The sequence below is a fragment of the Sapajus apella genome, unplaced genomic scaffold (assembly GCF_009761245.1).
Source record: "Sapajus apella isolate SASKATOON/1434 unplaced genomic scaffold, GSC_monkey_1.0 scaffold10, whole genome shotgun sequence".
Lineage (NCBI taxonomy): Eukaryota > Metazoa > Chordata > Mammalia > Primates > Cebidae > Sapajus > Sapajus apella.
This window is the reverse complement of record NW_022436950.1, coordinates 10,026,678-10,054,638: the sequence shown is the minus strand read 5'-3', so window position 1 is coordinate 10,054,638 and position 27,961 is coordinate 10,026,678. Positions and strand designations below refer to the sequence as shown.

The following is a 27,961-nucleotide window of genomic DNA, read 5'->3' as shown; positions in this document are numbered from 1 at the left end:
GCAATATCATCACACTTCTAAATAACGGAAATGCAAGCTTCCATAGAAGATGTTACATATACAACAAAAATCAGAAATAGGAATGGTGCCAGTATTGAAAGACAGAAGACACTAATTCTTCAAAATTCTGAAGGAAAGTAACTCCCAACCCAGAATTCTATATTCACTAATCTGTCAAGTAAGTATCAATGTGGTATCATACATTTTCAGACATTCAAATTTTGAAAAAATAAATTTTATTTTAAAATCTCATAAATACTTTTCCTTAAAAATCAAGAAGAAATGTTCCACCAAAACAAGAAAGCAAGAAAGATGACAAGAAATCTGGAAAAAGAAAACTTTAAAAGACTGAAGAAAATCCCAAGGCTAAAGCAGTATAAACAGGCTTAAAGAACAACCATCCACAGGCCTCATTTCTTCAGGAAGATGAAACATGCATGTAGGCAGCTTGAGAAAAGACTGTGACAATTAGTAAGGAGTGAGGAGTTTGAGTAAGTTCATAGGAAAGTAAGGAAAACAACAACAAAAAAAAGGAATTTAAAATTCAGGAAAAGCAAAGATGTGTGAGAAAGGAAATGTTCCTACATGGTTCAGTGTAAATAACATTTAGATGTTCATAATACAATAAATTCTGCGTACTGATCATCATTGAAAAGACGGGAAGTATGTAGCAGTATATGTCTGGATAGGTGAATGGGGTGGCGTAAGGTTAGAAAGCAAAATCTTCATTTTCCATAAGGGAAATACAACAGAGATCACACTGTGGGGGGATGGGAGAAGGGAACTCAACAAACAGGTACATAAAAGCACATAACCTACACACTGAAACATCAAAATAATCAGCTATAGAAAAGGGCAATGCGGCAGAAACCGCTTTTAAAAAAAATAATAGATCTGGTCAGGCATAGTGGCTCATGTCTATAACTCCAGCACTTTGGGAGGTCTAGTCAGGAGAATCGCTTGAGTCTAGGAGGTTGAGACAAGCCTAGGCAAGACAGTAAGACCTCATATCTACAAAAAAAGTATTTTTTAAAAAATTAGCTGGGCATGGTGGCATGTGCCTATGGTCCCAGCTACCCAGGAAGCTGAGGTGGGAAGATTGCTTGAGTCTATGCGATCAAGGCTGCAGTAAGCTATGATCATCATCTTGAAGGAGGGGCAAAAAAAACCTTATATAACTCTTTCACTTTACACTGTACATAAGTGTTGATAAATATAAAAAGTTTTGGCAAGACACACACCATAAAAAACAAAAAGAGGTAGCCCTGATTTTGTATTTTTCTCCTTTGTATATTTTGGTACTTTCTGGATTTTTTTAACAAACATATTTCAGAATCAGAAATGTCAAAACCAATCTAGAATACAGGTAAGAATATAAAGGGCAATTACTAGTGTAAGTTACGTAAAACATTATTTGGCTAATTTAATTCTTATTTTGACCTTGTATACAAAATTACATAACACGGTCATTTATAATTTCCAAACAATGTAATACAAAGCAAAGCCTTGTTAACAAAGAATTCAATGCTGTATTTTCCATTAAATGATCTCTTTAAAATTTGGCAACTCGTTTCTAAAGTTTTTTAAAGTATCAAAACTACTAGGATTATTTGTTAGTAATTTTTCAAAGCTGTCACATATTGAACTATTAAACTTTTAAGTTGCTAAATTACTTTAATAGCTGCCTTGTAATATGGAAAAGTGACACTCAAGCCTTTTCCTTTTAAGCTCCCTGCTCAACTTTTAACAGGGCTCACATATAATCTACGTTTTTCACCTAAGTAGAGATGATCCTATAAGATGCAAGTTGGTGAAACCAAGTGTCTAACTTATATTCGTCTCTCCTGCTCAACTCATTCTTACTTTCTCCCTCCATGCTAGAGGCGCAAAGCACTATGTCTTCCTAATCTAATCAGAATCTCCTTTCTAGAATTTGGCTTTTGCCTGGTTCTTGTCTAAGTCTGATAATAACCGCAGGCTGTATGCAAGTCAGCAGGAGAATATGAAACTCAAGACAAAAGTAAGCTGTTAACTACTGCTATGTTATTAATAACGGGCACATTAAATAAAAATGCACTTTAAATAATAGAGAGTAGGCCGGGCACAGTGGCTCACGCCTGTAAATCTCAGCACTTTGGGAGGCCAAGGCGGGTAGATCACGAGGTCAAGAGATCGAGACCATCCTGGCCAACACGGTGAAACCCCGGCTCTACTAAAAATACAAAAAAAAAAAATTGGCTGGGTGTGGTGGCACACGCCTGTGGTCCCAGCTACTTCAGAGGCTGAGGCCGAAGAATTGCTTGGACCTAGGAGGCGGAGGTTGCAGTGAGTCGAGATTGCGTCACTGCACTCCAGCCTGGTGACAGAGCAAGACTCCGTCTCAAAATAATAATAATAATAATAATAATAATAATAATAATAATAAGAGTAAAGTAGATCTTCAATAGAAACATCAGACTGGAAATATGATAAATTTTTCTATAACAGGTTTCATAAATACATTTTGATCACTAATGGTTTCTTATAATTCTATACCATCAAAATCTACTCACTTTGAAATTATTGCAGAAAGTTTTTAAAATTAGCTGACTTTTAGGCCAGGGTGCAGTGGCTTATGCCTGTAATCTCAGCACTCCGGAAGGCTCAGGTGGGTAGGTCATGAGGTCAGGAGTTCAAGACCAGCCTGACCAACATGGTGAAACCCCATCTCTACTAAAACTACAAAAATTAGCTGGGCATGGCAGTGCGCTTCTGTAATACCAGCTACTCAGGAGGTTGAAGCAGGAGAACTGCTTGAACCTGGGAGGTGGAGGTTGTAGCGAGCCAAGATTGTACCACTGTTCTCCAGCCTGGGTAGCAGAGCAAGAGTCCATCTCAAAAAATAATAATAATTGGCTAACTTTTAAAAGAAGGCAGATTAGCAAAATATAGTTTGAAGACAAACCAGTTATAAAATTATTTAAAGCATATTAAAATATTACTAAAATATTTTTAAATCAAACTATATCATTACATTACCTTACTGGTTTTATATTTATGCTATATAAATTTGCAAGAATGTCTATCTACTGAAGCTAAACAGCAGAGATAGCAACACCTTTCTAATGCACGTTAAAAATTGTTATGTAACACTCTTCTTTCTGAGATACTCAGGAGACTTTTACCAAGAAACACAGAATGACCTTTGTCTCAGAGCTGTTTTGATGAGATAGAGCGGGCCGGCAACAATGCTTCAGGAAGTCTATCACTAAAGTAGCTGTTTCACTAGATCTTCTGCCAGACCTAGTGCCTCACCACGAACTTGTTCACTGGCCTACCAACAGTTGACGAAGCGGCACAATAATAAGGTCTTCCTGTTTAAGCTTCCTCACTAAATGCATTATATCATTTCCTGAGTGTATTCCATGAACCACTGCTGGCTCCCAAAGTAATAATAGTTGGTCAAATTAATTTTCAAGATACTGGGTTAAGAAGTTACTGCAAGGCCGGACGTGGTGGCTCAAGCCTGTAATCCCAGCACTTTGGGAGGCCGAGGCGGGTGGATCACGAGGTCAAGAGATCGAGACCATCCTGGTCCAACATGATGAAATCCCATCTCTATAAAAACTACAGTAGCTGTATACTAGCTACTCGGGAGGCTGAAGTGGGAGAATCACCTGAGCCCAGGAGTTCAAGGTTGCAGTGAACTGTGATCATGCCACTGCATCCCAGCCTGGGCCACAGAACAAGATCCTGTCTCTAAAAAATAAATAAATAAAATTTAGAATAGGGCCGGGCGCGGTGGCTCAAGCCTGTAATCCCAGCACTTTGGGAGGCCGAGGCGGGTGGATCACGAGGTCAAGAGATCGAGACCATCCTGGTCAACATGGTGAAACCCCGTCTCTACTAAAAATACAAAATATTAGCTGGGTATGGTGGTGCGTGCCTGTAATCCCAGCTACTCAGGAGGCTGAGGCAGGAGAATTGCCTGAACCCAGGAGGCGGAGGTTGCGGTGAGCCGAGGTCGCGCCATTGCACTCCAGCCTGGGCAACAACAGCGAAACTCCGTCTCAAAAAAAAAAAAAAAAAAAAAAAATACTGTTGTTCCTACAATTTTTTAAACATTTCCTTTACTTTTCCTACTGACCGATTATGTCTTAGAATAAGTCTTTACCTGAGGAAACACGTCACATTTAAATTCATAGGTTCAATTCTTAGAAACTGGAATAAAGCAAAGGATATCCGAAATAACCTACCCAATATGAAATTTCTCACAATGGCCTACTCTATTTTTAATATAATTTATAGACTTTTATTCCCCTAAGATAATCAGAAGCCCACCTCTCAACTTCCACCCACCCACTGAATCAAATTCTAGCCTCTGGATTAATGTTAAAACAAAAAACCATGATGCACACAAAAGCCCTTTAAATACATGACCTGGCTGGGGGAGGCGGGCAGATCGCCTGAGGTCAGGAGTTCGAGACCAGCCTGGCCAACATGGCAAAACGTTGTCTCTATTAAAAATACAAAAATTAGCCAGGCATTGTGGCAGGCACCTGTGAATCCCAGCTACTTGAGAGACTGAGACACAAGAATCACCTGAACCCAGGAGGAGCAGGTTGCAGTGAGCTGAGATCACACCACCACACTCCAGACTGGGTGACAAAAGTGACACTCTGACTCAAAAATAATAATAAAATACATACATGCAAACATGAACATAACTCTTAATTCATCATTACATGGTACATTCTAACACACTGCTGTATTCTATGGCACTTTAGATTTTCAAAGTTGTTTTCACGTATAATCTTTCATTTATGCTTCACAAGGAGGAATCTTATTGTCCAAATAAATTAGGAATAAAGTTGGTATCATAACTACAACTAAATGATTTGCTCAACCTCACAAAACTATAATAATCTTTACTTTTTAAAGCAATGTACATGTATTAATATCGACATTTTTGTTTGCATTTATGTTGATTTATCCATTTATACAGGTTACATGTTTCTTTATATATAAAATTATGCAATTTTATTTGTGTATATATATTCCTACTTTTGACTTTCTTATATAAATTTAAGGGGTACAAGTGCAGTTTTGTTATATGAATATGTTGCTTAGTGACGAAGTCTGAGCTTTCAGTGTTAACTATCATCCAAATAATGTATATTACAGCCATGACGTAATTTCTCATCCTTCATCGCCTTCCCAGTCTCCAACGTCTATTACGCCACACTCTATGTCCATGTGTATACATTATTTAGTTTCAACTTACAAATAAGAACATGTGGGATTTGATTTTCAAGAGATTAAAAAAACTTTAAATCTGGTGTTCCAAATCTAATAGCTAGCTCCCTTAAAATTGATTAATGGCCAGGACTTACTGATCCCTCATTCTCAATATGCTGCTTTGAATGTTTTCTGCCATAAGACAATCACCTTCAGTTATACACCTTAAATTTTGTGATGCATCCTGTGCCCTAAGTATTATGCTAAGTCTTCTCACATTTTCATTTATTTCTCAAATAGCTATTATGCCTGTTTTACAAAGAAAAAGTTACAAACTTTCCCACAGTTACCAGCTGAAAAAAAATGGCAGAACCAGGATTTGAATCCAACATTTTTGGCTCTACTCCTCAAAATACCATTACTTGAAATCCAGAGACAATCATAAAATACCACATTTTGCCACTGTATCCTTAAGATATCTGCCAATTAATTCTATTGTAAACTTTTTTCTGAAGTGACACATTTAATCATGCCTACAATGCACAGGGCCTTGTTTTGACTTCAAGAAACCTTCCCAGACTTAACTTGCCCAATCTGCTTGTCCCTATGCACTGTGTTCTCAAGACCAATTTCTGGGATCAGATAGCCTGGGTTTAACTCGGTTCTATCACTTCTTAGTTCTGTGACCTTAGGTAACTTGAGTAATAAGAGTTTCCTAACCTGTAAGCTGGGAATAAAAATACTTGTCACACAAAGGCTGGGCCCAGTGGCTCATACCTGTAATCCCAGCTCTCTGGGAGGTTGACGGGGTGGATCACTTGAGGTCAGGCATACAAGGCCAAAATGGTGAAGCCCCGTCTCTACTAAAAACACAAAAAATTAGCCAGGCGTGGTGGTACGTGCCTATAATCCCAGTTACTTGGGAGGCTGAGATAGGAGAATCACTTGAACCCAGCAGGTGGAGGGGGCAGTGAGCCAAGATCACGCCCCTGCACTCCAGCCTGGGTGACAAAGAAAGATTCCATCTTAAAGGAAAAAAAATAAAAACTTGCCATACAAGACCAAGGAGGAACAAAGAAGATGATTCACTTAAGGTTGTTCAGAACAACTGTCAAGCATTTATAGCACAGTAAATATATGCTAATTTGTTTTGAAATGTTTTCATTTATTTGAAAAGCAGCAAATATAAACTGAGTGATATGGTATAAATCCCTGGGTCCACATAGTATTCATCTCTAAATTTAATCAATACTATCAATGAAGGATCAAAAAAAATTTCATTTCCACTGGAGTCTTAGTATCTCCAAATGGCCCAATTATGTTACAACAGTAAAACACAGAAACATGAGTTAGGAAAGAAAAGAAAACGCTTCATTCAAGGTCACACACACACCCCCATCTTCAAATCTTAACTCTGCCAAGTACGAGGTATGTTATTCAGATAAGTTATTCCATCTCCTTGGAACAAATTTTCTTGATAACTATCCTAGGCTGGGTGTGATGGCTCATACCTGTAATCCCAGCACTTGGGGACGCCGAGGCAGGCAGATCACGTGAGGTCAGGAGTTTGAGACTAGCCTGCTAATATGGTGAAACCTTGTCTCTACTAAAAACACAAAAATTAGCTAGGCGTGGTGGCATGCACTTGTAATCCCAGCTACTCAGGAGGCTGAGGCAGGAGAATCGCTTGAACCTGGAAGGGCGGAGGTTGCAGTGAACTAAGATGGCACCACTGCACTCCAGCCTGGGCAATAGAGCAAGACTCTGTCTCAGGAAAAAAAAAAAAAAAAAAAACAAACTATCCTAAAGCACCATTATTTTGAAAAGATAATGTAACTGCATGTGTAAAATACCTGGTACTTATTCTATGCTAAACAAAGGCTGGTTCCATTCTCTTGTTTCAACGGCTTAGGCTATGATGAGAGATCAGAACTGGGATAGCAGCAGTGAAAATGGAAAAAAAGTGACATAATAGTGACAACAGAACACACAAATACTGTGAAAGTGAATGAAATAATGGTGAAATAAGTTTTAAAATACTAAATCAGTTTATGACTATGTGCTGAGCAGGCTTAAAGGAATTATCTGGATTGGTTTTATCAAATCAGTGGCACAGTGACACTGCCTGACCTCACTGATTAGTCACTGGTAGAGTTGGGTTTTCTTTTAAAAATCATGTTAACAAACTATGTAAGAAAAGAAAGCTGATGTCTACAAAGGACCAAGGCCATGACACTCAAGTACGATCTGCTATTGCCTGGCCCTAGAACCCTCCTATATAACTCATTTAAGAGATGAGTTCTTCAAGTGAGGCAGACTGGAAGGCAGAAATTGAAGTGAATCCTATGCAACTTGCTTTAAACACAACCTGGCCCATTACATTGCTACTACAATGGACAGACTGACAAACACAAGACACAGGGCGGAGAGGCGGTATAAAAGCTGACCTAAATAACTCCAATTATCAATAAATCCTTGGAAGGACAAATAGTTGGTTGTCCTTTTAACTTGGACTTTTATTTCCTTCTGACTTCAAGACACTGATCTAGCCTATCTTAATCCTTTAAACTTAAAACATTTTATACAGATGTACTGCATATTTGAAACACCAAAACAGAACAAAGTTCAATCTAAAAGATGTTACTTCACAATAACCTACCATACAGTTTAAACATGATATTTTTTATACGGTATCTACCATTAATAGTATTCTTGTCATTTTAGGTAATATCTGAATCAGTTTTAGATTGCAGGGTTAAATTAAACAGAGCTAACAGCTCTGATTCAATATTAGGTTAGGCTGACTCAATATTAGCTATACTTTGACAAGAATGCTAGTAGACACTATATATAATTTTCTTAAGCCAGGAAAACATTATGGCCCTACCCAAATGTTGATCTGAAATCAGAGAAGAAAAGATGCTTTAAAGCAAACTTCCTAATTAGATGTTAAATAAATTAAATGCCTTTAAAAATTGTAGGTAAGTGCTTTATTATCCTATTTGTCCTTTATAGATTTCTCAAATAGAAACAAGGAAAGAAGGCTGGGCACAGTGGTTCACGCCTAAAATCCCAACAACTTGGGAGGCTGAGGCAGGTGGATCACTTGAGGTCAGGAGTTTCGAACCAGCCTGGCCAACATGATGAAATCACCTTCTATTAAAAATACAAAAATTAGCTTGGTGTGGTGGCACACAATTGTAATCCCAGCTATTGAGGAGGCTGAGACAGGAGAATTGCTTGAACCTGGGAGGTGGAGGTTGCAGTGAGCCAAGATTGTTCCACTACTCCATCCTGAGCAACAGAGTGAGACTCTGTCAAGGAAAGAGGGAAGAAAGGGAAGAAAGGGGAGGAAAGGTAGGAAGGGTGAGGGTAAGGGAAAAGAAAAGATAAAAGAACAGAACAAAAAAGAAAAACAAAACATTAGCATTCCCCAGATGAGCAGCTGGCTCCTTGAAGAAGTCTTCTGGTAAAGAGAAAGGGAGAAGAGTTCCTAGATCTCCAAAACTGACTCATGAAGGAATGTACAGAATGCTGTGTTTCTTCCACCTAGTTTCTGTTTCTTTCCTTGAATGTATTCACAAAACATAAATTCTTTCTACTCCACTGTAAACTTTGAGAGCAATATTCTTTCTCACTCACTTAGGACCCATAATAGTATATAAAGTATAGTGAAACATAAGTGGTATTCAACTTTAGACAAAACTCCTTAAAGACCATGAGATAGCACATATTAATAAAGTTTAATTTATATTAAGGTATATTTATTTTAATAATTCGGTGTATCTATACATCAAGAACATATAATATAAAAAATATATATATTTGGCCAGCCATGGTAGCTCACGCCTGTAATCGCAACACTTTGGGAGGCCAAGATGAGCAGATCACTTGAGGTCAGAAGTTGTTGAGCAACCTGGCCAACATAGTGAAAAAGCATCTCCACTAAAAACACAAAAATTAGCCAGGCATGGTGTGCACACCTGCAATCCCAGCTACCTGTGAGGCTGAGACAGGAGGACTGCCTGAGCCCAGGAGGCAGAGGTTGCAGTGAGCCAAGACTGTCACCCAGGCTGGAGTGCAGTAACACAGAGTGAGACTCCGTCTAAAAAATATACACATATTTGATTTCTGATCATGGCAACTCATAACTAAAAAGAACAACTTCTAACTAAATGATAATTTTGTATGTGGTATAGAAGAAAATCCAGCTTTATGTCCCATCCTGATATTAGGAAGTCAGTGAAGTAGCAGATGCCACAAGGACCAAGAAAGATACAGACACTAAAATATGACGGTTTTGTAATAATAAAAGGCAGTATTCCTTACCTGTCTCCATAAAACTAAATAGTAGCAGTTATTACATGCTGTTATGTATTTAATTATAGGGACAGTAATAAATCTAATATTATCTAAGACTTTGGGGGAAAAGCCCTTAACTTTAAAGCATATTTGCTTTGACAAACCAAGAGAAACTTTCTTTAATTAAAGAAAAAGACCTTTTGTAAACTTACTTGCTAATTTGGCCTGTAATCCAGAAGGTCCAGGTTTTGATGTCTCTGACTTAGAAGACCCTGGAAGAGACAGTTTTGTTTTAGGAAGGCTAACTTTAGGGCTGAAACGAGCAGCCCAATCAAATTTTGAAGAGCCACCAGTTTTACTCTGTTCCTTTTCCCTGCTACTTCTTCTAGGACTGGGACTGGACGCTGAACGGGAACGCCTGGCCTTGTTCTGATCTTTTCCTTGTTTCACTCTGGCACCTGGCGGTACAGTGGAGGAGGCTGAGGCTACAGCAGAAGACGAGGAGGAAGTAGAGGCAGCAGAAGAGGAATCGGTGATGGTGCTACACCCAGCTTTGGCTGAGGTGGCTGATTTTGAAGCCAGCTTGGTAGGTTTTGCAGATCTCTCTTCTGCACCAGTTGATTCAGACCCAGAGCCACTCTTTACACAAGAACTCTCTGTCCTTTTTCTTTTCTGACTCCGTGAACCGCCAGTGGCCCCACTCTTTCTGGTATGAGCCTTGCTTGTTGATGGTGATTGTGCAGATTTCAGTTGTTGCTCCTGGTCTAAATGTCTCTTCTTTGACTTACTATGTGGCTTATTTGTTTCTGAGGGAGATTCAGTATGCTGAAGTGCTTTTGGTTTTTTTGCAGAGCTAGGAGAATTGGTCCTGTTGTAGTCTGGACTAGCACTGCGTTTCACTCCTCGAGAATGGTCTTTCTTAGGCACCTGCCCCGTTTTTTGTCTTTCTGAAGTATTGGCTCTGTCTGGATCCTCTGGTTGTGGAACTATGACAGCAGATGATGAACTGCAGCTTCTAAGAGGTCAGATAAGAAAATAGTTAATATCGGCCTGTCATAATTATAACTGTCATATTTAATGCTTAAATATGTTCCTAATAAGTCCAGTATTAAACATAGGTTTTCAGATGGTTCAAATCTGTAAAATGAAATGAAAGAACCAAACAAAAGCAGGTGTGACTTTGGATAGTAAAGTATTTGATTAGAAAATAAGGGTGTTCTTTAGCCCACAGATTACTGACACTAAGACTCCTTATCACAAAACAAGAATTAAGATTACAAGAAAAAGAACACTTAATTGTTCAGAACCAGAGGAAGCCAGAATAATAGTGCCCTATTCACAAGCACAACTGCTTTGACAAAGCTTAGAAGAAATAAGCATTAACATACGCACTTTCAAAATGAAGGTCAGAGACTTTTTTATTGTAGTACTATCAAATCTTCACAGTTAACACTGCTTTCCAAAGACTCTTATCAATTAGATGTTAAGAATCACCGATTAAACCTAAACTTTATTGTCAGAACCATTTGCTCTGACAATAAAAACTAAAAAAATTTAAAAATAAAAAAGATAGCCATAATGGTTTGTTAAGCAAAGGGGGAATCTTACAGCTCTCTAAACAAAAATCTCATTTTATCATCGACAAACACATTGTCTAGGGTATACTGCACTGATCACTGCAAAGATGATAAAGTGTCAATCCTAAAAGTTACTCAGAGAATAATAAAAGTACGTATCATAATATTTTGGCATAACCTCAAGTTTTAACATTATGCAATGATTCGAATGCAAATAATTCTGCCTTGAAAATGTATAAGCAACATGAAGATTTACCTTTTAGAAAGGTGTCCCCTTGACAGTTCAGAAGTAGTATTAGACTGCACTTTGGGTGCCTTAGAATTAGATTTTCTACTCTCAGGAGGGCTATATCCCTTATGTTTTGCCTGCCCTAAATGTAACCTGTCAGCAGAAAATCAAAACAGAAATCTATCAGGAAACTGAGATGAAAATACAATACTGAAAGTGAAATATTTTTATTTATTTCTTAAAGCTTCCCACAATTCATTACTGACCCTACCCTTTTCCCAAATATTTATAAATTATATTTATTATTCTATCAAATAATCTGGCAAAAGAAATTGCCTCTTAGAACCAACCCCCTCAATACCAAAGAGCTTATTATCACCAGTAGTCATAAATGCACAGTGTTAATACATTTTTCAGCAATTTTAGTGCAGACATTCAAATACGCTACATTTTAACAAAAAGCAAATTTAGTCTTTAGATCTAAACACGACTTTTAATACATAATGTGACTGTAATGGGTTTGGAAGTTTATGGAAAAGACAATTGATGATTCCCACACTGATACTGATTTCCAGTTTGTACATTAAAATTCAGGTGAACACAGTAAATGCAGAGACAAATGAACCAATTATCAAACTGACTTTACAAAGAAAATCATTTCAAGCACTAAACAGTAAATAAGCCTACATGAAATCAATATAGTGATACCTGTAAAACTTTAAAGTACTTGTCAATACAAAGAACACAAAAGAGTCCTGAAGAAATACAGCATTTACCAAAAAAGTTCCAAAAAACATTCAAATAATTTCATGATTGATATGGTACATCATATTTACAATAAATCAAATCCTTATGCCAGCACTGTTCTAAAAGCAAATTTGAGGAACATGAAGAAATTTTTCAGTTAGATTTTTTTTTTTAAACCTCTGGGTATGGTTATATGAGATTTACATAAGCAATAAAAAATAAGCATATGTAAATATACATCCAGAAAACTGCTGTTATGCAGGTGAGATATTAATGTAATAAATGTAATTTATATAAGTCATAGCTGATACCAACATTCCACATAAGAGCGTATACTAATGAAAACTCAGAAAAAAGTTTCATTAATATCAAATTTACTTGTTAAAAAAAGTTTAAGACATTCATTCCAAACACCATCGCAAAAGAACTTAGAAATGAGTCACTGAAAAACTCACAAAGTAATTCTAACTCAATCTGTAAGGATGCCATAAATTTCTTAAGACATCGTACAAGTACAACCATCTGTTCCAAAAGAGGACCTAAGGTTTCTCTTTTCTGTATCATTTCTTCTTCCATCTTTCTAGAATTCATTAAAAGAGTCTTAAAAGAAGGTAAGAAATTAGCTTCCCAAGAAAGGAAGAAGCTCTGAATCCCTCATATCGTTTTTATTTTTAAGGTTCTAATCTGAAAGTAATAGTGCTTTTTTTTTTTTTTTTTTTTTTTTTTTGAGACGGAGTTTCGCTCTTGTTACCCAGGCTGGAGTGCAATGGCGCAATCTCAGCTCACCGCAACCTCCGCCTCCTGGGTTCAGGCAATTCTCCTGCCTCAGCCTCCTGAGTAGCTGGGATTACAGGCACGCGCCACCATGCCCAGCTAATTTTTTTGTAGTTTTTAGTAGAGACGGGGTTTCACCATGTTGACCAGGCTGGTCTCGATCTCTTGACCTCGTGATCCACCCGCCTCGGCCTCCCCAAGTGCTGGGATTACAGGCTTGAGCCACCGCGCCCGGCCAAGTAATAGTACTTTTTACTATAGATGAATTTCTTTAAAAACTCTAGGTTAGCCTTTCCAGTGTATTAGTCTTCACTTTCAGTAATGAAAGGACACATATATTTCAAGAAGCATATTTTCTCAAGTTGTAGCTAAGCTGAACCTGGTAAGACTTTTTATACATTGTGATTTTTTTTTTTTTTTTTTTTTTGGTGTTTGAGACAGGGTCTCACTCTGTTGCCCAGGCTGGAGTGCAGTGTCGCCATCTCAGCTCACTGCAACCTCTGCTTCCTGGGATCAAGTGATTCTCCTGCCTTGTACACACTGTGATTTAATTTTAATTTTTCCTAGATATTCTCCACTGCAGACTAAAATTTTGCTTTAACCAATGAGTTTCTTATTAAAGATTTAATTTCTAAGAGTTGCTTTTGTTTTTGTTGCATTTCTAATAACAGATCTCAGAGTTCAACTCTTTTCTCTTCAGAAATGAGACTATTTTTCAAATTGTTCTATAGTTATTCTAAAAAGAGAAGTATAACATCCTGGTTTTGGGATATGGAATTTAACAGCTACAGGAAATATAAATTATGCCATTCAGGTTCTCTACATTCTTATTTTCTTAAAGATTGGTGCAGACTGGTGTTTTAATTAAATCACATTTTCTACTTCGTTTCATTTCAAAATTTAAAATACACCTTGTTGTGTTCTTTGATTATTAAAAAACTCATTTTGAAAGAAAACTACATACATTCAAAGCTAGACAACTTTGTGAAAAATAAACGTCCAAAACAATTAAAAATTCAGATTCATTCCATTTGTCATCAGAAACTGGCCCATATGAAACTAAATGTGAGGGCTGAGGCAGCAGCCCTCATCTTTTTAACTTAAATAAATTGTTCTGTTGACTTTTACACAACTTACATTAGATCCATCTAATTCTACTGTGTTATTTCTCATGCCCTTACTAATACCTTCAATGAACTTCAGAACTTAGCAGGTAAACTCTCTATATTATACCACAAAAAACTAAACAGCATCCAAATCATTTAGAAAACCAAGGCTCACAAAGCTGGCTTAAATTCAACAACGCCCTACCTGGCACGGTGGCTTATGCCTATAATCCCAGCACTCTGGGAGACCAAGGCGGGTGAATCACGAGGTCAGGAGTTCAAGACCAGCCTGGCCAAGATGGTGAAACCCTGTCTCCACTAAAAATGCAAAAATTAGCTAGGAGTGGTGGCATGTGCCTATAATCCCCCGCTACTCAGGAGGCTGAGGCAGAGAATTGCTTGAACGCAGAAGGTGGAAGTTGCAGTGAGCTGAGATCACACCACTGTACTCCACCATGGGCAACAGAGCGAGACTCCATCTCAAAGAAAAAAATTCAACAATGCCCACACTAATCTTTCCTAAAATTATTTTAAAGTGTGATATTCTCACTGAGGACTGTTTAAAAAATGTATTTTTAAAAATCGTAAAATATTCATCTTTAACTGTCCCTTCTGCCTATCTGTTTAGCCCATCGAACTTAATACATTTTCTGTAAAGGAGAGTAAACATTTTCAGCCTCCTGGGAAATACTGTATGTCAAAAAAACAGGTACAGAGAATTCTTAAACAAACGAGTATGGCTAGGCTCCAGTCAAAATTTTATTTACAAAAACAGGCAGTGAGCCAGATTCAGCCCATGTGCTATAGTTTTCAACCCTGGCTAACAAGGAATAGACAACCAGATGGTACCATGAAGTGACAATATGGGGCCTCCCAAAATGGAGCTCTATTTTATTATGTCCACTTATAAATTATTAATGCTCAAAATACTGCAAAGTAAATCTCCGTAAAATAATGATGTCCAATCTGGAGTAGCCAATTAGAACATCACAGGTAAAGGAGGCTTGGAGGCCTCCTTTTAGCTCATTTTACCACCTCTCTAATTTAGCAAGCCTTAATGCTCAACTTCAGTTTTTATTAAAAGCATAATCTTTTTAAAACCTAGTAAAATTTATATCCACTATAAATAAAATTTGTAGAATAGTATAGTAAAATTCATAACAAACTCTTTTAAACAGCACTAGAATGAGGTCATTTATTAAATTATAGCCCAAAGATTTGGGGGAGAGAGAGTGTGTGTCTGCGTGTGTGCATACTCACACATGTTGTCAGGAGCTTCTATAACAACATATGGGTATTCCTAAAAAAAAAAAAACCTCACGTTTCTGCAAAATTACTCACTAAAAATAACAGGGCTAATATGTTAAATATAAGATTAGGTTCAGAGCACACAAACCTATCTTATTTTGTAATGAGCATCCTAGCAAAAACATCAATTTTAATAAAAAAAAATCAAATCTCCAATAAAATTTGCACCAATAAATTCACTTTGGGGTCTTATTTTAGTATTTTCTCCTTTAAGTGTAACTTTTTAAAAGACATTTTAAGAAAAGCTTCAAAAAATTAAAAACGTAATTCTCAGGTAGACTTTCCTGTTTGTTATCATCTTTATAAACACAGGAGTAAATGGTTTTGAACTTCCTGAGACTGTTTTTGACAGTAAAAGTATGGTTTTAGAAACCACTGGATAGCTATTTCTTTCACTCAATTATTTCTGCCAGATCTGCTTTTTTTTTTTTTTTTTTTGTGGTAATGTCTTCATATATATTACCAATCCTTCCATTTTAATTCAAAGGTCTTTCCCCACTTTCAGTTTATATATTAGCGTTGTGGGAAAAACTGCTTATGAACCAACACTACTTCCACATTATATTGATATCATTTCCCTATTTATCAAGTGTGTATGGGCCAATTCACATTAAAGAAACCAACATTGCAACAGAACAGACTATAATCAACTCTGGATTACCTACTTTCAGGATAATCTTGAAGCCTCAAATGCCTCCGAGTGTTAACTTTTAGGCACATAGTATTGACTGTACCCTTCCACGTACATTTGTACTGCTATTTAGTCAAATCCTTTATAGTAGTCCACAGAATTAAAAACCATCTTTAATCCAGAGGAGATCTGAGAGAGACCTAAACTTTGTATCAAGAGCACAATGTTGGGCCAGGTGTGGTGGCTCGTGCCTGTAATCCCAGCACTTTGGGAGGTCAAAAGCGGGTGGGTTGCTTGAGCTCGGTTCAAGTCCAGCCTGGGAAACATGTCAAAACCCTGCCTCCAAAAAAATACAAATATTAGCCAAGTGTAGTGGTACACACACCTGTATTCCTGGCTACTCGGGAGGCTGGGGTAGAGAAGATCACTTGAGCCTGGCAGGTCAAAGCTGCAGTGAGCTATGGTTGCACCACTGCACTCCAGCCTGGGCAACAGAGTGAGATCCTCCCTCAGTAAAATAAAAGAAAAAGAGCACACTACCATCTTAATGTTAGGAAAAATGAAGTGGCTAGTTTTAAGTAGCTAGTTAATTCCTCTTATAGGTGGTAAAATGCCTGAATTTAATTTTTATGCTAGATATATTCACAGCTTATATATTTGATATACTCACAACTTATATGATATGCATACATATAATGTACATGCACGTTATCATTTCTATTTGGTAACACATGCATGTAATATTACATAATATACATGTATATTAATATTACATAATATACATGCATGTACTACCAAATATAAATGGATCATGGGTTTAATTATATCTCTAAATTTGTTTGTGTATGTGTATACAGACATATTTTTATGCTTTTCTACTTTAAATACACAATTATAACATTATAGTTTTGTCTTCTAAAAATCAGGTATTTTCTTTCAAATGCTTAAGAGCCACTGATTTTCAGTAATTAATGGTGTAAAGTTAACTTTAAATTAAAAACTCACTAATGTTCCCTGTATACTGTTTTTCTATTTCTATCACAAAAAGAAGCTTGATTAGTCTGACCAATGTTCCCGTCTTTAGAGTGAAACACTAGCCCAAATGAGTCTGTAATTTAGAATAAAGCAGTATTTCTAAACAGCAAAACTACTGCCCCTAGGAAGTATTCTGGAAACATACACTGGGAAGCAGGGTTGCTATTCGTATTTGGCAGGTGTGGATTAGAGGTAAAGACAGGCAATATCCAGAACAAAACGGCCCAACGAAGAACTGTCCCGGGCCCCGTATTATTTCAAAAGGTCTTGGTATTAAGACCTTATAAATAAAAACCTGAAAATGTGGCAGTGACACAGGTGAAAAACATGCTTGCAATTTCTCAGATTCATTTTGCACAGTTCTTACATATTAAATTTTCCAGGAATGCATGTGAGTCAATAAATGATTACACTATTTTTTTGCAGCTTTATCAAGAGTTAGGCACAATTTTTAATGCCGACGATGAAAATGCGGCTTATAAGTCTATTGTTGTAGTTGTCACATTCAGTGGCTCCAAACAGAGATGCACTATAATTTTGTGTCTGTTATTTGTCCAAAAAAGTGTCCAAACATTTGCCTATTGAGATGTTATTTTTGTTATCAACTATTTTCCCTTTTGTTTATCTTTGTAAAATGTTAATACATTATATCAATATTTCTAAACTGTGTGTATACAGGCATTTTATTTATTTCTTCATTTATTTGATGACATTAAAAGAGCATAATAAGACATTTATATGATACACATTATAGACAGGGAGGACTGCGTCTGATAAGAGTCGAGAACCATTGTACTACGCCACTCATTTCAAAAGATGTTAGGTTTGCCACTAACAAATATATGCAAGTCACAATGGGGCATTTAATAGGTGTAACATATAATCTAGTTCCTGTCCGCAATGAGGTCAGAGTCTCATAAAACAAAGTAATCTACATAGACGTTTCCAACAAATACTTTTAGCAGGAGAATGTAAGCTTTATAGGTCACACTATTTAAACCTGGCCCTGAAGGATGAAAAGCTGAGGAAAAGCTTTCAAGTCAAAAGCAGAATATGGGCAAAGGTAAGAGGCAGGAAATTATAAAACCCACACAGCAACCGGCAAATGATATAAATTGTCCTGAACATGGAGATACATCAGAAAATAAGGATGAAAGGATGCTAAGTTCACCACTATGCAACTCATTCATGTAACCAAAAACTACCTGTACCCAGAAAGCTACTGAAATAAAAAAGTATATAAACACAGTTTTGTTTTGTTTTTTTCTTAACTATATGTGTTTATACACTTTAAAGGAAAACAAAACAAAAAAAAAAAGGATAGGCTAGGGCCAGACAGGGAAGGTTTCTAAATGCCTGTGGAAGGGCCTAGTAGATTTCTGTCCTTCATAATGGTTTACAGTTAAGAGACTGACAGGTTTAGAAGCAGTGAAGCAAAAGGAATGGATGTTTACATCCAACCATCTGGCTCTATCATGCTTATGTTACTATGGAAGAGAAAAGAAGGCAGAAGGATTGAATGGATCAAAACTGTGGGAAAAGGACCCCAAAAAGGGTACCTTACAGCTTAACTTGCTTTTGCTTCCACATTTCAGAAAGTAGTTAGCTAGGAGAGTTGGGGGATGGGTAGGTAGAAACACTGAAGTAATTAAAAGGTGACTCGAGAGAGCTTACTACTGAGTATCTCATGAACTATACACTGACTTTCATAAATACCTAGGTAAAAATTTCAGATGACCACTGCATAAAGATTAAGGTGCTAATTATGTAATAAGCATTACATTAAGCTTACATTATCTAACCTGATCCTCCAATGATACCCAAGGCAGGTATTATTCCCAATCTAAGGATGTAGGAAGTGAGGTTTGCCATACATGGCCTCTAGGCAGAAAAGGTAAATTTGAGCCCAGGGATTAAGCTCCCTAAATCTGCAACCCCACAGCTGTAACTAGGGACTCAGTGGTCAAAGTTAAAGGTCTATTAAGTTTTTCCTACCCATGCCTGTATTTCTGTCCCTAATTGTATACAGAACAATATATATATATATATATATGTATGTATGTATATTTTTTTTTTTTGGAGACAGAGTCTCACTAGGTCACCCAGGTTAAGAGTGCAGTGGTGTGATCTCAGCTCACTGCAAACTCTGCCTCCTAGGTTGAAGCAATTCTCCTGCCTCAGCTGCCTGAGTAGCTGAGACTAGATACCTGCCACCATGCTCGGCTAATTTTTATATTTTTGGTAGAGACACGGTTTGACTATGCTGGACAGGCTGGTCTCAAACTCCTGACTTCAAGTGATCCTCCCGCCTCAACCTCCAAAAGGGCTGGGATTACAGGTGTGAGCCACTGCGCCCAACCAAAAAAAATGTCTGAAGACTTTAGCGATAGTATATGAGAAAAATGGAGGAAAACACCACTGCTAAATCTTCTAAAAAGGAGCCCTCTGCTTTCTTTTACTCTCTGTATTACGGCCTTCCAAATGTGATACAAAAGCTTGCTGTTCAGTTCAGTATATGTATTTTTAAATGACACTGAACCCTTTTAGGAGGGCATTCCAAGACTGGGAAAGCTTTTTAAAAGTGGTTTGGAATATCAGAAGAATGAAAGCAAATCCCCGGTGAAGGATACAAGATAATAATCTACGGTAGCTGACAACTTCTTATGGGTTTCCAGTATGCTTATGATGCGACTTTGACTCAGTTCCAAACTTGATTAAAACAAGTCATACTGTGAAGAAAATTACTAATATAAAACATATAAGCTATTGCTTTGTAGGCTCAGGAAAAAATTTAATACAGGTACTATTAAGATTCAAATGTTTCTAATTTCCAACTACAGAAAACTAGCCTCTGCTTTTCCTTACACCAAGGCAACCATGCCAGTGTTGAACATAGCACCATAAATCTTGTCTCCTGACCCCAAAGCCTGATGGGACAGGCTAGTTTCAGAATTACCAATGCAGCAGGCACACGTCTCCACAGCTAAAACTCCAAGCTGCCTGATTATAGCAGTAAGATTTACTATTACTGTAAAGAGCAAGTTACAAATTGCTCAGTCAAGTTACCCAGCACATTCTAGTATAAATACATTTATTTATTTTTTTACTTATTTGTGAGTGAGTGAGTGAGTGAGTGAGTGAGTGAGTGAGTGAATGAGACAGGGACTCTAATCCAGGCTGGAGTACAGTGGCATAATCTTGGCTCACTGCAGCCTCAACTTCCCAAGCTCAGGTGATCCTCCCACCTTACCCTCCCAAGTAGTTTGGACTACAGACATGTACTACCACACCTGGCTAATTTACTGTATTTTCAGTAAAGACAGGGTTTTGCCATTTTGCCCAGGCTGGTCTTGAACGCCTGGGCTCAAACGGTCTGTCTGCTTTAGCCTCCCAAAGTACTGAGATTACAGGCATGAGACACCATGCCCAACTAATTCTAGTACAAATATTCTTTAAAAGTGGCTGAAATTCAGTCATTTAGAAGCATTAAACTATTTTCACATCATATCATGTTTCCCCATAACATTCTCCTCCTCCCAAACAAGAAGCAGTTTGAACTTGCTTCTGACTGAACAAAGGAGAGGATAAAAAAGAGACAGGAAAGAAGAAAAAATTAAAGAATATAAAAGGAAGGCACTCACACTGGTTAAATAAAGAAAACACACAGGACCAGTGGCTAAGTTTCACTAAGCAGGCTTTAGGGAAACAAACTATCATAAAGATGCAAATAAGAATGCAAAGTAACGTATAAACATCCTTTGATAGCTACATCTCAAGAATATTCTATTTTTCCTTTTTCCAGATGCAAGGTAGGATGGTACTTGTCCAACCACTTGGAAGCACAGACAGCCATGTGACTTGTTTCAGCCAAAGCAATGTGAATAGAAATGAATCACTGCTAGGGGGAAGTTTTGGAGAGCCACATAACCATATTCTCTTGCTTGGCAACACATCAAGGCATCTGAATATCTGAATGTGTAGACAAGGAGCAGAGCTTGCTGCTGATCCAAGACAGACAACTTTTTTAGGGGCTAGATTATAATTACTAATCTAGGAGATGTTTTTTCCTATAGCATAATCTAGCCCACTTTGCTACATAGCCGATTTTAACAATGCCCTATTTCAACCCTTCCTTACTCCAATCATGTTTTTATCATTTCCGTAAAAAAGAAAGTCACATTACTGTGTCTAGAAATTCAAAGGAAACAAATATCCTCTTCTCACACTAGTAATTGTTGAACACCTATTGCTTAGCAGCAAATTAACACATGACACACAAAAACTTGAAATAAAACTCAAGCTGTAAAAGGAATTAATGAGTCCACATGCCAAAGACAAATATAATTGACATATACCACACCTGCTTTGCAACTGTTGCTTCAGCCTCAGAGCCCAGATCAATGAGGTCATCTCTAGAAATGTTTTTCATCTGACTCTAATAACCTGTATCCCCATTTCCCCTACTAGGCTGGATTGCTTTTTGGGTTCTTTTCCTAGTAGGGAAAGAAAAACCCTACCCTACCTTCATTTCTATAACTACTATAGAGCATGGTGCTTACTAACATGATGTTTTCTACATGTGAATGAATACAATCTTATACTGACACTGTATTGCCGCAGAATTCTAAAATCCAAAAGAGGCATTTTAAACTAACACATGCATTATCTCCAGAATCGGAACAACAGTGGAATAATCAATCCTAGGAAAGGCTAAGCATCAACACAACTTTAAAGAACTACTAAGGAATTTAAACTTATCAGAACATTAATACACGCATACTCTTTGCTCTTCTCTACCTGTCCATCTTTCTCTATAAGGCATGGACACAGCAGTTGGCAACTTCAGATTCACATCTTCCCATCTTTGTCGGCAGAAAGTAAAAAGCTAAAGCTTCTAACTTTTCTCATCTTGATCATGTGACCACACCAGGCTTATTGCTGTGCTCAGAAAGAGGAAGTACTGTAGATTCCCCTAGCTTTTGCAAAAGGTTAAGGAATAGCTAACAGGAGCCAGGCACAGTGGCTCATGCCTGTAATCCCAGCGTTTTGGGAGGCTGAGACAGGTGAATCACCTGAAGTCAGGAGTTCGAGACCAGCCTGGCCAACAGAGAGAAACCCCGTCTCTACTAAAAATACAAAAAAATTAGCGGATGTGGTGGCGGGTGCCTGTAATCCCAGCTACTAGGGAGGCTGAGGCAGGAGAATTGTTTGAACCCAGAAGGCAGAGGTTGCAGTGAGCCAAGATCGTGCCTCTGCACTCCAGCCTAGCCAACAAGAGCCGTCCAAAAAAAAAAAAAGGAAAAGCTAACAGGATCAGAGTAAAACTATATTAGAACAGAGTAACTACCAATCAAAATGCATGGAAAACCATTCCACAAGACTGCTGTTTTAAGGAGAGGTGCTGTGCAGAACAAAAACCATGGTTTATTATTTATTGCCACCTCCATGAAAATGGTGTTATGTTTTCAATAATTCAAAATTAAAGAGGACTTGATCTAGCTTAAGATGATGAGAGGCCTAAAAGTTAAGTCTTAAGAAAAGGCACAGGGAGAGAAATAAACATGTGTACAAAGAGATGGTGAGATCTGTCTGGACAGAAATGACATGGTAGGGAGAAGCCAGTGACATAGTAAGGACGGATGAACAGAGAGAAGGCAGCCAGACAGACACTGAGTCTGTAGTTCCTGGGGATCTCCAAAATATTAAAATATTTTGGGATTTGCAAAGGATTTCTAAGACTAGAAAAGAGTGCAAACTACACTGAAATGGAAACTTCTGAATGGGTCTTGAAAGACTGGCAGAATTTCAGTAAGATAAGGTCTAGAATAAAGAGGTCAAGCATTTTAAAAGGAAAATGGCATGATCAAAATTACTAAAGAAGGAAATTGCAAGATATTTTAAGTAAATGGTAATTATTTTATTAAGACTAGAGTAAAAACTACTAAGTTTTAGTCTCTGAAACCAGTAGATATGAATTAAGTTTGGCATTTTACCTTTTTTTTTTTTTTTTGCAGTATTATACTTCTTTCAAAAATCATGAAAAGGAAAGTTAAGTTGACTAGTATACTGACAGCTTGTCCTGAGTTTGACTTCATTATTCTTGAGTGTGGCTTCATTACTTCACTAAAAACTTCCCAATCTGGCTAGGCATGATAGCTCACTCCTGTAATCCAAGCATTACGGGATCCTACCGCTGAGGCCGGAGGATCACTTGAGCTCAGCCTGGCCAATGTGGTGGAACGCTGTCTCTACTAAAAATACATTTGGCAGGTGTGGTGGTGCACACCTGTAGTCCTAGATACTTGGGAGGCTGAGGCAGGAGGATCACCTGAATCCAAGAGGAGGAAGTTGCAGTGAGCCAAGATCACATCACTGCATGTCAGCCTGGACAACAGAGCAAGACAGTGTCTCCCCTCCCCCAGAAAAAAGAAAGAAAGAAAACATCCTAATCCAAACACAAGTATGGTTTTCTCCTAATTTTCTTTACAATATTAGAAAATTTTAAAATAGTAGTAATATGGTTTAGATGTTTGTCCTATCCAAATCTCATGCTGAAACGCTGGAGATGGGGCCTGATGGGAGGTGTTTGAATCACTGGGGTGGATGGATCCCTCATGAATGGCCTAATGCCAATCCCTTTGGTGGTGAATGAATTCCTGCTCTGAGTTCACTTGAGATCTGGTTGTTTAAAACTGTGTGTCTTGTAATCCCAGCACTTTGGGAGGCCGAGGCGGGTGGATCACGAGGTCAAGAGATCGAGACCATCCTGGTCAACATGGTGAAACCCCGTCTCTACTAAACTACAAAAAATTAGCTGGGCATGGTGGCGCGTGCCTGTAATCCCAGCTACTGTGGAGGCTGAGGCAGGAGAATTGCCTGAACCCAGGAGGGGGAGGTTGCGGTGAGCCGAGATCGCGCCATTGCACTCCAGCCTGGGTAACATGAGTGAAACTCCGTCTCAAAAAAAAAAAAACTGTGTGTCTGCCCCCCTCCTCACCCTCTGCTCCCACTCTTGCCATGTGATATGCTGGCTTTGCTTTCTGCCATGGTTTTAAGCTCCCTGAGGCTCTCACCAGAAGCAGATGCCAGCACCACACTTTTTGTACACCCTGCAGAACCATAAAGCAATTAGACCCCTTTTCTTTATAAATTACTCAGTCTCAGGTATTCCTTTATAGCAATGTGGAACCCTAATACAATTTGAAATTAGAAAATATAAAAACAAAGTATAAGGAAAATCAATAATCCTAGTATAATCAACTTATAAATTATATGCAAATGAAAGTAGTCTTATAGAAGACAATTTTTTAGAGGAGTAAATTAACCTAGCTTAAAGTAGTACTAGAACAAGTTCACAATGGTAATGTTCAGGTGCAGCATCATTTGCTATGGGAAAAACCTGAAACCAAAACATGATGAAAGAGGAGTGATTATATATAATTGATATATCCACATAACAGAAAAGTGTACAGCTATTAAAAATGATAATAGTTTTATTGACAGATATGGACACATTAAAAAAATGCCTACATTAAGGCCAGGTACAGTGACACATGCCTATAATGCCAGCAGTTTGGCAGGCCAAAGCAAGAGGACTGCTTCAGGCCAGGAGCGCTGCTTCAGGTCAGGCGCTTGAGATCAGTCTGGGCAACATAGTGAGGACCCCATCTCTATTTTAAAAAAAGAAGAGTCTGGGTGCAGTGGCTTATGCCTGTAATCCCAGCACTTTGGGAAGTCAAGAAAGATCACTTGAGACCAGGAATTCGACACCGGCCTGGCAAATATAGCGAAACCCTCTCTCTACTAAAAATACAAAAATTAGCCAGGTGTGGTGGTGGGCAGCTGTAGTCCCAGCTATTCAGAAGGTTGAAGCAGGAGAATTGCTTGAACCTGGGAGGCAGAGGTTGTAGTGAGCCAAGATCCCACCACTGCACTCCAGCCTGGGCGACAGAGTGACACTGTCTCCAAAAAAAGAAAGATAAAATTACCTATGATACCACTTAGTGAAGATAGCAAGTCACATTATAGTATGTAAAGTGATTCTATCCTTAAAAAGAAAGAAATGAACCAAAATACAAATACAAAGCAGTAAAAAATGTCCTCTTACTCAAAAATCTTCCTGTCTTTTTTTTTTTTTTTTTTTTTTTTTTTTTTTAGACGGAGTTTCAGTCATGTTACCCAGGCTGGAGTGCAATGGCGCGATCTCGGCTCACCGCAACCTCCGCCTCCTGGGTTCAGGCAATTCTCCTGCCTCAGCCTCCTGAGTAGCTGGGATTACAGGCACGCGCCACCATGCCCAGCTAATGTTTTGTATTTTTAGTAGAGACGGGGTTTCACCATGTTGACCAGGATGGTCTCGATCTCTTGACCTCGTGATCCACCCGCCTCGGCCTCCCAAAGTGCTGGGATTACAGGCTTGAGCCACCGTGCCCGGCCTTTCCTGTCTTTTAAGACTCTGTTAAAGTCTGCATCTTCTATAAACTGAAGTATCCCTATAAACTTACAGGACTCAAGTCCACTTTTCTTACGAGTGTATGTCATTTAACTTCTAATGGGTAATTCCCGCCTTGTCAACTATTTTAAAGATTCTTCAAGATTGACTTATACTTCTCCAAGTCAACCTTTAGGGACTAGGACTGTAGTTTTTATACAATAAACTGATAAATATCAGCTAAACCAATTAAAAAGTCAGTTCTCCTGTACAGTGGGACAAAGGGAGACTAGTAACAAAAAAATAATACAAGAGGAGAAAGCATCAAAAAGTATTCTCAACAAGACTCACTCCTTAAATCTACTTTTTCAATGTGGCCTCATTACTACAGAAACATCAATAAAAAAAGAATAAGGGTTTTCTTCCTTATCAAATTAGCAGTAAAGTGCAAAATGGAGATAATGTGAGTAGGACAATGAGAAAACACTCTTTTCCCTGATGATGATAATGTGAACAGGAAGTAAAACATTAATGCACAGCAAAATTAATCATAAAAAATTCCCTTGGACCAAGCAATGTCACTTCAAGGAACCTATCCTTAAGAGGTATCTGAAATGTGAACAACTGCAGCATAAGCAAAAAGCTTTTCCCCTACACCTGCCAAACTATCCAAAAACTAAAAAACGTAGCCGTGGAAAATACTGTGTATTCATTCAGCAGATTATTTGGCCACCATTTGTAAATGATACGAAAAGATCATAATGACATGGGCAGTGTTAATGTTAGGGTATTGAGAGAAAAGAGTAGGATACCAAATTGTGTGCGAAGTGTTATCAAGTGTACAGATAAAAATGTTAACACGCGGCCGGACGCGGTGGCTCAAGCCTGTAATCCCAGCACTTTGGGAGGCCGAGGCGGGTGGATCACGAGGTCAAGAGGTCGAGACCATCCTGGTCAACATGGTGAAACCCCGTCTCTACTAAAAATACAAAAATTAGCTGGGCATGGTGGTGCATGCCTGTAGTCCCAGCTGCTCGGGAGGCTGAGGCAGGAGAATTGCTTGAACCCAGGAGACGGAGGTTGCGGTGAGCCGAGATCGCGCCATTGCACTCCAGCCTGGGTAACAAGAGTAAACTCCGTCTCAAAAAAAAAAAAAAAAAAAGTTAACACGCTTTTCTCTGAATGATCATTTTCTTTTTGTGCATTTCTGTATCCCAGTCCTTTGAAATCGTTTTTTAAGTGAAAACACAAGTCTATTTCTATGCAATTAATGGGAGTTAAAAAAAAATCTCTGCTTCAAAAATGTAAAAAATAATAATAAAGGCTATATCCTATATTTCTCACAATTGAGTTTTACTGAGTAATAAATAATTATTAAAACTTTGCAGGCAAATTTTTTGATGGGGTGAGAAGTAGCAACTGTATACAGGCATTTCCTCTCATTCAAAAATTTCAGACAGATTGTAGTCAAATGTAAAAATGGACCCAAAACAAAACAGAGGAAATATTTATTCTTAGCATGGAGAAGTCAAAAGAAGAAAAACAGAGTTGGTAGACTTAATTATCTCATTTTTGAAAATTGTATAAATTAAAATAAACCATAAAAAAGTAATAAAACCAGAAAAAAAATTGTCCATGTTAGTGAATCAATACCTTTCACATAAAGGGCCCTAAGAATAAGTATCACACACTGGGGTCTGTTGGGGGAAATAGGGGAGGGACAGCGGGGGGTGGGGAGGTGGGGAGAGATAGCATGGGGAGAAATGCCAGATATAGGTGAAGGGGAGGAAGGCAGGAAATCACGCTGCCATGTGTGTACCTATGCAACAATCTTGCATGTTCTTCACATGTACCCCAAAACCTAAAATGCAACAACAAAAAATCATTCAGAAACTATATGGATTTCTCTATAAGATTCCTGCTGCTGTTGTGGAAAAGGATGCAGTATTTATTCCAGCAGGGTGGGATAATAAGAAAATAGGAATATTACATGAAAATTTTCAAACATTAAAAGCAGAAGATAATTTTGAGGACATCATAACTAAACCACCTGTTCAAAAGTTTGTACATGAGAAAGAAATTATGGCAGAAGATGATCAAGTGTTTCTTTTATTTATTTATTTATTTATTTTTATTTATTTATTTTTAAAGACGGAGTTTCACCATGTTGGTCAGGCTGGCCTTGAACTCTCGACCTCAGGCGATCCGCCTGCCTCAGCCTCCCAGAGTGCTGGGATTACAGGCGCGAGCCACAGCGCCCAGCCAAATGATCAAGTGTTTCTTGTGAAGCTACAGTCCCTTTTAGCAAAGCAACCACCAACTGCAGCTGGAAGGCCTGTGGATGCCTCACCAAGAGTCCCAGGAGGCTCCCCTCAAACACCAAATAGATCTGTCATCCAATGTTGCCAGTGTGTCACCCATCCCTGCTGGGTCAAAAAAAATTGATTCAAATATGAAAGGTGGAGCTACAAGTGAAGGCGTCCTGGCAAATTTCTTCGACAGTTTATTGAGTAAAAAGACTCCTCTCCAGGTGGTCCTGGTGTGAGTGGTGTAGCCCTGCAGGTGGGGCTAGAGGTGGAAGCAGTGGTTTACCACCATCCGCCA

At 38.2% G+C, this 27,961-nt stretch overlaps 1 protein-coding gene across 25 annotated transcripts in view; it reads right to left on the bottom strand.

The window, feature by feature from the left end:
- The window catches only part of TRIP12 (thyroid hormone receptor interactor 12), a 160,134-nt gene that overhangs the window by 86,558 nt on the left and 45,615 nt on the right, over nt 1-27,961 (bottom strand). For 15 of the 25 annotated variants that reach the window (XM_032277983.1, XM_032277984.1, XM_032277962.1 and 12 more), the window contains exons 3-4: nt 11,353-11,478; nt 9,732-10,534 (exon numbers count right to left, since the gene is read on the bottom strand). In XM_032277983.1, coding sequence (XP_032133874.1) covers nt 9,732-10,534; nt 11,353-11,478 — 929 coding nt within the window. The remainder of the gene's footprint in view (nt 1-9,731; nt 10,535-11,352; nt 11,479-27,961) is intronic. The other 10 variants (XM_032277977.1, XM_032277986.1, XM_032277979.1 and 7 more) reach the window with 2 other exon arrangements.